General features: G+C 39.3%; 1 protein-coding gene across 1 annotated transcript; it reads right to left on the minus strand.

Annotated features, from left to right (window-relative positions):
• Window positions 1–1,439: 1,439 nt before the first annotated feature.
• On the minus strand, window positions 1,440–14,901 carry LOC110463241. The gene is made up of 2 exons (XM_021517676.1): window positions 13,843–14,901; window positions 1,440–6,535 (listed from the first exon to the last, which is right to left on the minus strand). Exon 2 carries the CDS (start codon window positions 6,514–6,516, stop codon window positions 5,509–5,511), a length of 1,008 nt encoding a protein of 335 aa, XP_021373351.1. The 5' UTR covers window positions 6,517–6,535; window positions 13,843–14,901; the 3' UTR covers window positions 1,440–5,508.
• Between the last annotated feature and the right edge of the window lie 647 nt (window positions 14,902–15,548).

A 15,548-nucleotide genomic window follows, 5' to 3' on the forward strand; every position in this document is an offset into this window, starting at 1 on the left:
CACAAAACAGGCAATGTGTCTCGGTAGGAGACGTGCTGTATCACAAAATAGGCATTGTGTTTCGGTAGGAGACGTATTTATCACAAAACATGCAATGTGTCTCGGTAGGAGACGTGCTGTATCACAAAACATGCATTGTGTTTTGATAGGAGATGTGCTGTATCACAAAACAGGCAATGTGTCTCGGTAGGATACATGCTGTTTCACAAAACAGGCAATACGTCGCGGTAGAGGGTTTATTATACCACAGCTAGGCAATGTTTGACGGTAGGATACGTGTTTTTGTTTGTGCAGTTTAAGGCAATGCGTCTTGGTAGTGGGAATTTATTGCGATGACTTTTGAATTGGAACACACATCATAATTATAGGTATATGACAACGGAAAAGAAACAAATTTCTCCTGGAATTTTTCCGTAATAAAAGTTTTGATTAAAATTTGTTCATATAATTTTTCATCTATATAATACTTTATGCCACCTACCGGTAGCATGATACATTTATTATCATTGGTTGTCAGTATGAGAAGAAGTTCAGAACGACTTGAGAAGAACTTGAGAACGGAATTTCACATTCCCAAGCACTTGAGAACGTAATTTCTAAAAACAGAACGTCTGCTCGCGCAAGATGACGTCCGAAACCGAAAATAGTGTCCACACAAAATGATCCTCGCAAGAAAATAATCCGTCATTAACATATCAATACAAAGTTACGAGAAAGTAATTAATATCAGCTGCATGCTTGTTTTCCCATCCCATATTAATATTTGTGTTTGTAATATTGTTGATTATTGAATAAAATATTGTTTAAACTAAAGTTACGGGAAAATATTGTGAGAATAACAACACCATTTCAGGTGTAAATGTGCATATGGAAAAGCCAATGACGATAGGATTGTTTTCAAAATATTTTTTTCTACTTAGTTTAAAGGTTCATTGTATTCCTCCGCGCAAAACTTCTATTTGTTTACGTTTGTCACCGGCGATCCTTGATTGAGCTTAGAAGTCATTTGGAAAACATGGTGTTTAATTGAGGGTTTTTTTAATGGAGAAATATATAAGGTAGTGGATGATGAATAGTTTATCATACAGTATTTTGAGGGTTTGTCGTGAGAACAGTTTTCTCATGGCGAACACGTGGATAAAATCGAGAGGGCCACCGCAGGTGGACTCGAGATTTTATCAACATGCGAGCGATGAAAAAATTGTTCTCATGACAAACCCTGAAAATACAGCGTGATAATCTAAAAATTTCTTCTGGTTTTAATAAAAAATCTCACTGCATAAAGTTACATTTCCATCAGAGTAATTTACTTTCCAAGCCTTGCATAACATCGTGAACAGTTTTTCACTCGCCATAAACGCCCGCACACTTACAGTTCCGTAATCAGCAATTATTACAAAACACAAGTCTGACTTAATTTAAAAAATATTTACTATTAACAACAAGCAATAAAAGATGCAACGTCTATCATCAGTAAAACAACATATCACAATACATTAACAGCACCGGTCGATGATCTGTAGATACGGACCGTGGGTTGGGGATCTCTGCCACGCCCCTGTGCCGGTACAGACCTTGCAATGTGCCACGCCCCTGTGCTAGTACCCAGCGCTGAGTGGGGATTTTTGCAACACACCAGTGCCGCTACAGGCCTGAGAGTGCCTCGTCCCTGTGTCGCTACATACCTGATAGTGCCACGCCCATGTGTCGCTACAGATCTGAGAGTAACACGCCCCTGTGTCGCTACACACGTGATAGTGCCACGCCCATGTGTCGCTACAGATCTGAGAGTGACACGCCCCTGTGAAAGTACCCTTTCGTACACAGTGATACCTTTGATTTTGTTCTGTCACTGTTAACGTCTGAAGCAATATCTATGTGCTAATAATTACCTGATTTTTAAAGGCAGTTTACCTACCAACCTACCCATGAGCTACATGCACAGCAGAAGGCGGAAAAACACGACTGTAAATTATTGGTACTAAGCTGGAAAAATGAGTTTAGGACGTTAAATGCATTGAAACATGCGGTTTTTAAGTTATGGGTATGGCTTAAAGCATTTAAAGATAGAAAATACCGTTAGTTAATCTCAATAACAATATCAGTATAATACTTCTTTATTGAAATAGTGTAATCTTATTTAATTTGCTTACGTGACCAATGCTGCTTGCACTCACAAAAATGTCAACCTTCAAAGATGTCCAGCAGGGTTGATTTTGGGATACTTTAAGTTCTAATTGAACCATATACCCATTTCTGCAACTTGCATTTCAAAACTAAAGTAAGCATAATTAATGCTTAAACGTTTATTGTGTTATATGGTTGTGGTGACATCGTCCCAATGGCCGCACACTCCGTCCGTCTTGTTTGTGTTACGACTCCACCACGTGTGCTCGTTAATGGTATTTCTGTTAGGAATACTCATACAGAGTTTATTAAATGCAGGGGGAAACGAGCCTGAAGACAGGATCTTCTTTGTGACCTTAACCTTGTATTTGTGATCCTGAAACGCGAACTCGTTCAGGTATTAGTGTGCTGAAAATGTGTCAAAAATCGTCGTATTAAATTGACGATGATGAATGTGGTGTAGAGGGATGACGACGGCGTGAGACGGACGGGTGGAAATTGTTAACTGTATCCATTACTTTTTAGCTGGGACTCATCTATCCAGTCTTAAGAGAACCTAGCAAGTCTTAGTATTTTTGTTCTGGAATCATTTGAAGTACTCCAAAATTAAAATGGAATGTAACATCGGTTCTGATGAAAATAGACGAATTTTAAACAGTTCTTTAGCAGACTTAAAGAACTGTAGGAATGTGTCGTATACTGTTAATACGTGACTGTGTTTCGTTAAGGATCCCAATAACAGTGCCAAAAATCGTAACTGTTTATTAGAAACTGTTTTTAGAACTCTTATAAGCGACGAAACCAGGATTCGAACCCTGGACTTTCGGCCATTGAACTGTCGCTCTAACCAACTGAACTTGTTTCAGTCGTGGAACAGTAAGAACCGAAACGAAGTTAAGGGGAGGTTACTGTATGTTTCAAAAGAAACTCCAGTGGAACTCTCTAGTGATTGCCTGCAATGGGACAGGGACCCTTAATTGCCGTGGTCTACTGAACACAGGATCCATCCATGACGGTCTACCAACAAATCAGTTTGAATCACGAGGACAAGGCACATACTAACCCCCACTCCCTGTATGCTTACATAGTGTCACAATATAAGCATATAACGTTAGGGGGTAAGTGTGTGCCTTGCCCCTTGTGATATAACGTTAGGGGGTTAGTGTGTGCCTTGCCCCTGTGCTATAACGCTAGGGGGTAGTGTGTGCCTTGCCCCTGTGATATAACGTTAGGGGGTTAGTGTGTGCCTTGCCCCCTGTGATATAACGTTAGGGGGTTAGTGTGTGCCTTGCCCCTGTGATATATCGTTAGGGGGGTAGTGTGTGGCTTGCCCCTGTGATATAACGTTAGGGGGGTAGCGTGTGCCTTGCCCCTGTGATATAACGTTAGGGGTTAGTGTGTGCCTTGCCCCTGTGATATAACGTTAGGGGGTAGTGTGTGCCTTGCCCCTGTGATATAACGTTAGTGGGTTAATATGTGCCTTGCCCCCTGTGATATAACGTTAGGGAGTTAGTGTGTGCCTTGCCCCCGTGCATGTGGTTTGAATGGAAGTTCAGAAATGTGTATGAGGCATTTAATGGTTCAACTGAAATGCGTTTTTGATAAACTAGTAGAGAAGTAAATGAACATTTGATTTTTGTATAAAGTATGTTGATCCTATATCTAAAATCGACTGTCTTGGCTATATTTGACGCGTGCGTATGTACTCACCCGTCCTCTGTACTCCTGGGGTTACGCTCACTCAGAGCGAAAGCGAACGTTACCCGTCGAATATCAAGGATGGAATTCATCACTCAAGTAAAAACTTAAAACGCTACAAATGTTAAACATAATAACACCTGACATAAGTGTTAGTATGTCCTAATGCTGATACCAGGTAACAATAAAAACATTAACAATACTATAATAAATACATAAATAACAACAGCTCAATATATAAACGTATATCACAAAGCGGGGCTCCTGGACCGGCTTACACTGATCTGGTAGGACCCTCTTATGAGCAAGTATGAGAATGGTTTCTTAAATAACAGAAGTAATTTGTATCATATCAGTTCCTCGAAACGATATAAATCATGTGCCTAGCAAAGTTTTATAACCTTTTAAATCATTGCGAAGCAGTCCGAGTATCTTCTGGCCTGTCCACTGAACCTCCCGGCTGCTCAAAGGTTGGTCAATTTAAACTTCAACCAATAGTTAGTGAGGAGACAAAACACATCAATATGATCTGTCTCAACAAATCTTCGGCAGTGAAATGTTTGATGTTCTCATTTTTGTTGTCCTTATAAAAACTAAATTTTCCCTATTTATCGATTAACTAGAACCAACCTTTGAACTACCGAAACGTCCACAGGCTCATTACTTTATATGTAATTTGCTGCAAAACCCGCCATTCCAAGGGACCCTCTCAAAAATTGTCCATTGTAGTTGACAAAGAATTAAATGTTTACTGTCAACGAGATGCACAGTAATTAAGGGCCATAACTCTGTATATTGTTGGACACGGACACAACACCCAAATTTAGTACGCTACATTCAAGGTCATCCCAAGAGGCATTCGAATACAGAATTTAGTAGTTTTATGAGAAGTAGTATATGATATGTAGCCCGGACAAAATGAGCAGTAAAATAGGGCCATAACTCTGTATCAGTACGAGAGGAGACCTAATTAAGATACGTGACACTCCGATATCCCAAGAAAGTCACAAAATATACAACATATAGCAACTCCCCGGATAAAGTGATTCACGGGCCATAACTCTATTGGACGCGAACGATACTCGACACTCCGCCATAGCATCGATACTCTAGGGGTTACGACACCGTCACACTCAGATCTTTGTGCAGAGAGCGTAAGTGGGCGTAACCCCTGGAGTATCGAGGATAGATCCTGTCCTACTGCCATCAGGTCATGGAACAGTTTCTCATCCTTCGCCCTTATATCCGGTTAACCTTTTGCTGTTGATATAATAATCCCAGGTAAGGGAACAGTTAGCTCCCTTTTTATTATATCCCGTTACATATATACCCTTCTGTGGTCAGATCAGGAAACCAGTATGTCTGGCCTTTATCATATATCTTACAGATATTGTCTGTCTTGCCTTTATCATATATCTTACATATATTGTCTGTCTGGCATGGTGGTAAAGTCAGAAGATACTTGGACTGTGGCACCGTCTGTAACTTTCCAGGTTATAAAACATTCGGCATTTAAAAAAATATGTTTATCGGTTGATCTGTATCAGGAAGAATCCTGATATACCTAGAACATATTATTCACATTTCTCTCTTTCTCTCTCTCCTTTTCTTAAAATCCTTGGAACAAACAAATGATCACTTTTTGTGGTCTTATATAATGAATAATAACACACTTTTGGTCAATCACATCATTTTTGAATTTGGTCGTTCGAACATATGTTTCTGGACGCCGGGTTTGTGAATGCACATGCGCTGACCTGACTGGCGTAGCACGTGTGCCATTTGACCCCGGCTCTTCCGTAAGATGGTTGATGCCTCCGTAGATCGAACACGTGGTACGTGGCATGGTGACGTCGGGTATTTCTTGACGTCATGCATTAAAGTGCACATGCGCTTACCCATATCGAGTTTGTAGTTTGGATCACCTTCTTGTTTCACCCTTGGTATTTCCCGATCAGGCGGATCACGTCCATAGCTGTGAACAATCCTATCCATTCGCTTACCGCGGTCCAAATCTGCATTATCTTCCCCTTCCGGTTTAACCCGGGGTACTGCTTTATCACGTGTTGTTACCTGAAGTCGACCGTAATCGTGAACGATTATATTCATCCTCTTTCCTTTGCTGAGATCTGATATGCCCTCTGCTTCCGATTTTACTCTGGGAACAGGACGAGGTGACGGAGTGACACATCCATAACTGTGAACCAGTTTGTCCATTCGTCCTCCTTTATGAACTTGAGCATGATCTTCTGCTTCCGGTTTAACTCTTGGAACTCTGGGACTTGGTGCCGACTGGGCATACTTCTGCACGATAACTTTCATACGCTTACCTCGACTAAGGCTTGCAATAGATTCTGCTTCGGATTTGATCCTTGGAGGAGCAGTAGAGGGTCGGGCGGTGTTTGAATCTCTCAATAGTCGTGCGACCGTCCCGTTTCGGCCGTGGTCAAGATTATCTTTCGCCGCCGGAGTCGGACATCTTGCTTCCGGCCGAGGCGAGTCGTACTTTCCTGCATAATAATCGAACACCCACTTTCCAATTGTACCGCGGTTTTTGATTGCGTTTGGTTCTCCCTGCCACGTGACTCTGGGTATAGGAGTTGGGAAGAGGCGAGTCCCGTCAATGTCGAACCCGGGATAAGGGGCCACGGGGGACTCCGAACGGGAAGAACGGGGTGTCTCGTATACCATCGTCTCGTTAGTGTGCGTTCTAAAACAGAAAGTCTGAATTAATAGATGTATATGTACACAAAAACACACATGATAAGACTAAATATATATTCATTATAAATACCAATACAGGTTGTTAACATTTACAAATGAAATAAATATGGAGATTTTTTGTCTTCCGGTTTATCATTTATGAGCAAATTCCACAGGGGCCGGTCATACAATTCATGAGATGTGTACGTATAACTGTTTTGTTTGTTTGAGGTCTTAGCTTTAAATATAGTTACGCAAAGACCCTTTATATTTACACGAGCACATTTTTACTTTTTATAAATCAGCTCATATCTCGTACTTCCGGGTCACAGGCCCCTGTGACTAGTTCTAGCTAATGGAGAACTATTGTCGTCCGTTTACTGTATATGAGTTGTTCGTGTTTTGTTCAAATAACAGAAAACACTTAATCTTTAAACATCTGTAAAATAATCAAAAAGGCTGTGGCTATTATTTTGCAAACTCAGACTAATACTTGATTCTATTGGGTCTCCGTGCATATAAATGTTGGTCTGTAACTATTCAATGAGGCGACTAAATAGGAAACTAAGACTTTAGTGTTACAAACAGACTAGCCCTATAACAACAGTTAACCAGTGTTTGGTACCTTAGTAATACATGCAGCAATTGTCCACATGTTCAATAATTGTGTGTACCCCTTTATCAAAACTACGTCACATGCCCCCCCCCNGGTAATATTATACATGAATAACTCGACTATATAAAATGTAAGTAACTGCGGTTTCTCATAACATTTTTCAAGGTTTACGAAATACATCGGTATGAATATATATTTTCAATTACATAATACATGATAATGGCTTAGGTTTTTTTAACACAAACGGGAATTGAACATTTATCTTGTAAGCTTTTCAATCCCAGTTAGATTACCACATGACTTTAACACCAGGCAGTAAGGTAACATATTGGAAGATTTCCGCAGATTTGTATTATTTTAAGTGTCACACAGAATTGTGTGCAGTAAATATTCTTTGACGTATCCATTACATGTGTTTTCTATCTTGTATAGTTAATTTGTTTTGATAATTTTAATTATTCTGACATGTGTCTTTTGAATAAGATTCCATAGATGTTTTAATCAAAAGTTAGGAGCTTCTTTTAACCTGAAAAGATAACCATAGCGTGTCTCTCCTATAATGGAATATTGCTAAAAATCAGTGAAACCATCTTCAAACATGGCAACTCTAAAACTACATTACGAATCCTGTTTGTTTTATTTTGAAACTTTATTTCTAGCCATCTGTTTCACTAGGCTTTTATTTACACATGGGAAATTGTTGTGAACAAAACGATAGCAAAATCAATCATACGTGTTTTAACGGTATCTACTTATAAACGTTCCGTTGATTAAGATTGTTTGTCAAGTTCTGCAAAGCTTTGTCAGCTTCCAAATACGTCAACTCAGGTTTTCAAATTCAATTTCTTTATAAATATATGTGTTGCAAAAGTAATAAATGTGTAAACTGACTGAGGCTAATTATTGTTCTTTTTAGGAAATGTTTATTTGATCTCAGCTTTAAGTATTAGGGTAAATATCCGTGTTTCAACACATGCTTTTTATTTCAGTAAGCTAGAAGCTGATACACTAAGTCTTGCTGTACATATATTTACACTAAGTTTGGTTAGATTAACTGAAATAAGCCAGGTTCGGATTTGAAGCACCTCTGTTTATAATTACCGAAATAAAAAAAACAAAAAAATTACTCATTCATGTTGATGTTCCAAATGGCCACAACAGGATAACAAGCTACTTTCATGTTTGTGAAGCTGCGGGTTTATATGTGGTGAAACATTCAGGTCAATGTTTGGGTGAATTTAATGAACACTTAATCACTGTAGAAGCATCTCACTGGTAAACAAAACTTTATATTGATGTTGTCATGTAACAGCCAAAGCAGTGTGCATGAACTGTAACTGTTCGTCGTTTAGTTAAGGACCCCTTCACTAAACGATCGTAGTTTCCCTTACATACAGTTACTTTCCATTGAAGTCGTTTTGGAAATAACTGTAGCACTACTACAAGGCAGGTCCGCTGATTAGAGTGACAATTCATATGAACGGAGGTCAAAGGGTTTGATCCATGCCTGCTCTCGTTACCTTTTTACACTCATACAATCTGATTAAAATCATCTGTTACATGGCTCCGCCTGAACATCTGACTGTGCCGCGGTCAGGGTCACGTTCAAGTGACCTTTAGGTGAACCAATCAGAGGCGCGCTGGCAAAAGTTTGCCAGCGAATCGGAATATCATGGTTGATTAATAAATAGCGAGGGGTATCGAACAGATTAGTTTCCAAAACGAATATGGCGGCGGGAACTGACGTTTCTACGACGCCAAGGAAAACGTACCCATTGGGTAATAATTGCGTAGGCAACACCACCATACAGTCTTTCTTCTCTAATAAAGCTTCGATTTTTATTCTGTTCGGGTTTCAGACGATCTCAAATAACTGTAGAACTTTCGCATCATTCTCATCAATGTCCGACGTATTTGTTACATCTCCGAGCGCCCTTTTGAAAGAGGGTCTCTGATTGGTCAAAATTTAATGAGTATTTATAAATATAAAAGTCACCTGAACGTGACCCTGACCGCGGCACACTCAGATGTTCAGGCGTAGTACGAAGTTAACGAAGCCATGTAACATGTGATTTTAATCAGATTGACACTCATAATACTGTAGTTTTGTTTTTTGTTTGTTTAATCTTTCTTATTGTTTCTCATAAAAGCTACACAAAGTAGGAATTAATTTTCATAAATGGTTTATCAATGCTATAGTCATACCGGAAAAGAAGTTTTCAACGTATAGTTACAATGTTTGCAGTGGTGTCGGCATCCTTAAACTGGGTTAATTAGGCCTTCTGAATGCTGAAGTGTGCAGTTTTATTGTAAATAAACATTTCTCTTTTAAATATACTTTGATGTTGTGTCCCGTTTGTACTGTTATTTAAATAGCGACCCGCTAGAACACCAAATGGATGCAAAGAAGTTTACTTCACCAAGAAACAATTTATGAGAAAACATTTGGGACTGGTAAATAACATCGAAGACTATCCCAAGTTGTTTGTTGCTACCAGGAAATCAATATATGCATTTAAGTGTCGGGTGAGAAAAGATAGTTGAATATTTTGCCATCAGAGAAAAACTAGGTACACTATAGTTAGCGTAATATGGCCTGGAAACTTTATCTACAGTGTTTTACAATCTCAATTGAATTCCAAAGTTGTGTTGTCGGTATAATACATTTATATAAATCGTAATCATTGTGTCGGCCTCTATCTTCATAACTTTTAATTTATTCTCAGGTGTAAACGTGTTGGAATTGTAAACAGCTAAGAACGGCAATCTTCCATTCGCCGGGGTCAGTTCTTATCTCCTAGAGGACGTTTACCGTAATGTCCCTACAACATAAACTTAATGTTCCAGATACATCGTACCGTAATATCGCTACAAAATAAGCCCCAGGCTTGGCAGTCACACAATACCGTATATCGCTACAAAATAAGCCTCACGCGTGGACAGAGTACCGTAAAATCGCTACAAAATAAGGCTCACGCGTGGAAGTCACAGAGTACCGTAATATCGCTACAAAATATGCCTCACGCGTGGACAGAGTACCGTAATACCGCTACAAAATAAGGCTCACGCGTGGACAGAGTACCGTTATATCGCTACAAAATATGCCTCACGCGTGGACAGAGTATCGTAATATCGCTACAAGATAAGCCTCACGCGTGGACAGAGTAGCGTAATATCGCTACAAAATATGCCTCACGCGTGGACAGAGTACCGTAATATCGCTACAAAATATGCCTCACGCGTGGACAGAGTACCGTAAATTCCTAATATCGATACAAAATAAGGCTCACGCGTGGCAGTCACAGAGTACAGTAATGATGCTACAAAATAAGCCTCACGCGTGGCCAGAGTACCGTAAATTCCTAATATGGCTACCAAATAAGGCTCACGCGTGGCAGTAACAGAGTACAGTAATGATGCTACAAAATAAGCCTCCCGCGTGGACAGAGTACCGTAAATGCCTAATATCGATACAAAATAAGGCACACGCGTGGCAGTCACAGAGTACAGTAATGTTGCTACAAAATAAGCCTCACGCATGGTCAGAGTACCGTAAATTCCTAATATCGATACAAAATAAGGCTCACGCGTGGACAGAGTACCGTAAATTCCTAATATCGCTACCAAATAAGGCTCACGCGTGGCAGTCACAGAGTACAGTAATGATGCTACAAAATAAGCCTCATGCGTGGACAGAGTACCGTAATATCGCTACAAAATAAGGCTCACGCGTGGCAGTCTTAGAGTACAGTAATGTTGCTACAAAATAAGCCTCACGCATGGCAGTCACAGAGTACCGTAATGTGTATTTACTACATGAGCAGCTCGTTATTCTCATCGTTACAGGTTAGAAACACAAAACCCACCTAAGATAATGTTTACTGTATACTTTTAAAATACGTATTTTACAAGCCTATGTTACCTCTTTCTATTGCACATCCACAAGAGGCCATCTCTTGCACTAATAATTGCTGTCTATCTGTAACTATGCGTGTCCTGTGACAATCTAAGACATCTCAGCAGAGTCAATTTACATAACAAACTTTTGTAAAGTGCACGTGTTGTGTTTAACGTCCCTGGCGTCCAACAGTCTTCTTCCTAGAACAGACTCGGTAATGACATCACGAACAAGGTGACGTGTGAAACTGAAACCCCGCTGAGCCTGTATCGATCTCGTTATGAATTAATAATTCAGACTTATAATAACGAACACGTTCTTCTGCTTACAATAAAAAAAATGCCTGCACACAGCCAGCATGGATTTACATTTATTACAGCATTGGGGCTGTCTGTCATCATATTTTATCGGAGATGTTTAGTTGTAGATTGGTTAGTCAGAATCTCGCCGATATCTCGGTAAATCTATACTAATACCGTTAAAAACCTATTCCAATGTTTCTGCGTTACGTCTGAAGTCGCCAGTGTATACAAAGGACTTACTGTATATATGCACACTGGTGCAGCCAATTCAGCTCTGTGGCATTATAAGGCTTAGCCATAATACCAAGTGCCAGTAATGGTGAATAAACATCTTATACAGCATGTAAATAATTATTTCAAGACGAGTGAGAATATACAAACCATTCTTTTCATTCGATTACATGGGGCTTTGTGTTGTATACGGCGAAACCTTTTTGCCGATGTGGAAAAAATTTACAGAAGTTTATCGGTTATATAATAAGTAAATATTACCGGAAGTTTATCAGTTATATAGTGGGTAAATATGACCGGAAGTTTATCAGTTATATGATGGGTAAATATGACCGGAAGTTTATCAGTTAGTTCGGCAGTCACCAACTACCCTGTCAGTCCTATGGTACTGATACACATATTCTAAAGGGTGTTTTAATCAGTAATAAAATTGAAAATATGACCGGAAGTTCATCAGTTATAATATAGGTAAATATGACCGGAAGTTCATCAGCAATAAGATACACTGAAGGTAAACATAACCGGAAGTTATCACTTTTATAATTTGTAAATATGGTCGGCAAAGTTTGCAGTCACCAACTGCCGTTTAAGTCCCATCGCACTGATACACATGTTAACTAATCAGAAAATGGGAAAATGGGACCGGAAATTCATCAGTTATAAAATGTGTACGTAATAGAAAGTTCCTCAGTTATAAAACGGGGTAAAATGACAGGACGATCATCATTTATTAAATGGGTATGCTCTTCGCTGATTATTACCTACTGTGCTGGAAATCTACTGTACGGTTACATATTCTCCCCAGTATCTTTAAATCGGTTGCTTGTGCTGTACTAAAGCCATTATTTACTACTGTGCATGTAATACACACGGATGCCAATGCCTTCTAGAATCGTCACCGTTGACAACGTTTTACCACCTCACACATGTGGAAGAAACATTCATGTCTCAGAAAACGCTCAATACAGTCTCAACATTGCACTTGCATTGTAGCAGTCCTTGAACCGCCGTGTCATTTAAAGGTGCAGCTTGACTTTAGGTTTGGTTGTTCTTGCATGTATCTTTATAATGAAAAAACTTGATAAAAAGGGGTCCTATCATAGCGTCGATCAGGTATAGTGAATACACAAACTTAAACTTCAGCGGGTCACAGATTATGTAGGTTTGAACACGGGCCAATTCATATACAAAAGCGCGGTTTAACTGGTCACTCAGACACTTAGTAATGTATATACAGGCATACGGCACACGTCGTCTTTAGGATCACTTGTTAAAAATAAACGGCTAACTGAAGCAAAATGTCGATGATTGATTGGAGATATATTTCTCCTTGTAGTCATACTCTACACTTGCCAATTACAGAACTTATCTATTTAAGTTACCGACCCTTACATCGGATTAGGTAACGGGCCAATGAACTGTGATTTATTGTTTTGTAGCAAGAAAAGAATTTGCGCAAGAACGTACACCTTGATACCAATATAATAGTCTTTTTGTTAAAATATACACTCAGGGACGTGAAAGTTAAGACACGGTATTATTTGGAGAATATTATTAAAGTAAAGGAACGGGTTTAGATATATAACAAAACTATCCCCGCGGATTTAGCCCATGGGGTTGACATTTTTCTTCGGGTGTTAATTCTCAGTTCCCTGTGATAGAGAGACTACCCTTTTTTTCTAATTAATTGATTAAGTTGGTTGGAGATGCAGCGTCTGAAACTAATTTCAGGACATTTGCAGCGCTATAACTATATAACTATAGGCTATTTGGTGCCACCAGGTTTATGAACATATATCAGGCGATATAGTAACCACGCGACATGCCCAGCAAAAATGTACAGAATATTTGTTGCTGAGGAAATTGAACATCATTATTATATGTATACACTTTGCTTAGAGAAAAGAATACTATGACCCGACAACACGGGATTTCCTATATATGCGATTATCAACATTATGTATTGTACACACTCTTATATATTTATATTGAAAAAAGCGAACATCCTTGTTTTTTATCTCTTATGTTTGTGCTTCACTCAGAACATATTCGGAGCAGACTAAATCTACCATTTTAACATTTTTTCTGAAATTATATATGCATCAATCCTTAATAATGTGATAAACCAAAACATGAAAAAATGACAAGAATATAATCGTTCTTTCTATCATTTGATAAACATGTAAGTACAGAATTGATAACAGCCCTAGTCTATAAACCTTTATCAGTCAATAAGGGTGTGGTCTTGCCTCGTCACGTAAACTTACCATGTCCGTGTACACAGCTGGTGCAGTATCCCTGGTCGTGTAAGGCTGTGTACAGCTCCGCTATACTCCAAATGAATCTAGTCGTGGATTATGTGCCCGCGTAAGGCTATACCTTTGATTAATCCAATGTCCTCGCTACTCGTTACTAGATATGGCGTTCAAGTGCAGAATATCTGGGTCGTCTCAAACGATTTCCGTGGTCAACTCGACAAATGGCGTCTCAGAGCAGAAACATGTAGGGGTTGTATTGAAAAACAATATTGCAACACTACAGTAAACTTATGAACACGCAGTGTAGAATATGGGATTGTGGTCGTGCAAACATTAGTGTACACGGATCGTCAAGTGAAGATATTTCCGAAGCAGTGACCTTCACAGGGTCTGGTGGCTCTAGAAATATTGATCGGTCTTACATCACTGCCCAAATGAAATCAAGATGAGGTCGGTGTATGTTAACGAACTAGGTGGTCGTATCAAAATTGTTCTTTTTAAGTTGTTGGCTCTCTACATATTATAAAATCACTTTATATATATATATACTAGTCCGTGTATTATTGTCAGAGACTCGTGTAAATCACTCTTTGGTGACACGACGTGTTTACCGCCCGCTGGTCGATGTAATCTAATAAAAAAGGATGATACGAGTTATAATTGAACTTCGTAATAGCAAAAGTCTGCATCAACAATCTACAATGTGACTCCCAGAACACAGTTATAACTACTCCAGTTTTCGTCCTATTACAGACATACGTATATAAACATCCAAGTGTTCATCGATCACGGATGCCAGCTGATATTTTTTACGATATGTCGGACGCGCGCAACGTACATTTCTTTGAACTGAGACACATTCGGCAGTTTCGTGTCACTGCTAGAGACATCTTGTATTGATTCCATAGATATAACACTCATCCTTCCATCAGTCGAGGTTCAGAAGCTCCCGACGACCGACGGTATTTGTTTATTGGACTTTAGGACGTGGCAGCTGTAGTCTCAACTTCTGGCGGAAGTGCTTTGTGAAGTGTCCGCCACATTGATGTGCGAAATAAGAAATGTGATTCTGGGACGAACTGGTCTATCGATACCAAATGTGACAACAAATGATTAAACCGACGAAATGGGATTTTGATTGTGCTGAGAGGTATCGATTAATGATATTAATGGCTGTCTTGCAGACGATCGGTTTCTTTTTCTATATTTAACAAATACTTTTATACACGAATTTTCTTGTCTGATTTCTTCAAAATATCAACATGCATTGCCAGTCTACAACCGCCAATAAAGCATTACATGTTGCTCGACGTTTACTTAAGGGGTAAGAAACATGAACACATCTGCAAAAACGGGATAAGCTAAATAAATATGTTTTTGTTAGAAACTTGCAGTTATATATGGTTCCAAATTGATGTTAGAGAGCTAGACGGCTTTATATGTTAGAAGCGTGTTACAATTCCCCACCCTTGATCCATATAATTATATACGGGCCTGGTTGGAAACCGTCGGCACTTTGACGTTTCTTGTTTACGGAAATTGCCGACGGTTTCCGATTTCATACGGACCAAGGAGTTGGGTGTAGAATCGATTTGCTATATGAAACGATAAATGTACCAAATAGATAACAAAGCCGACGACAAATTTCCTTTCGGTCGACTGAGTCCATTACAAAATGCTACAGGCAGCAGATAAACACGAGAGATAGGCCAGGT

This window comes from Mizuhopecten yessoensis, unplaced genomic scaffold (assembly GCF_002113885.1).
Source record: "Mizuhopecten yessoensis strain PY_sf001 unplaced genomic scaffold, ASM211388v2 scaffold10879, whole genome shotgun sequence".
Taxonomy (NCBI): Eukaryota; Metazoa; Mollusca; class Bivalvia; order Pectinida; family Pectinidae; genus Mizuhopecten; species Mizuhopecten yessoensis.

Excerpts from the sequence above, each read along its gene's own strand:
- LOC110463241 (XM_021517676.1), bottom strand. The coding sequence starts at position 6,516 with ATGGTATACGAGACACCCCGTTCTTCCCGTTCGGAGTCCCCCGTGGCC.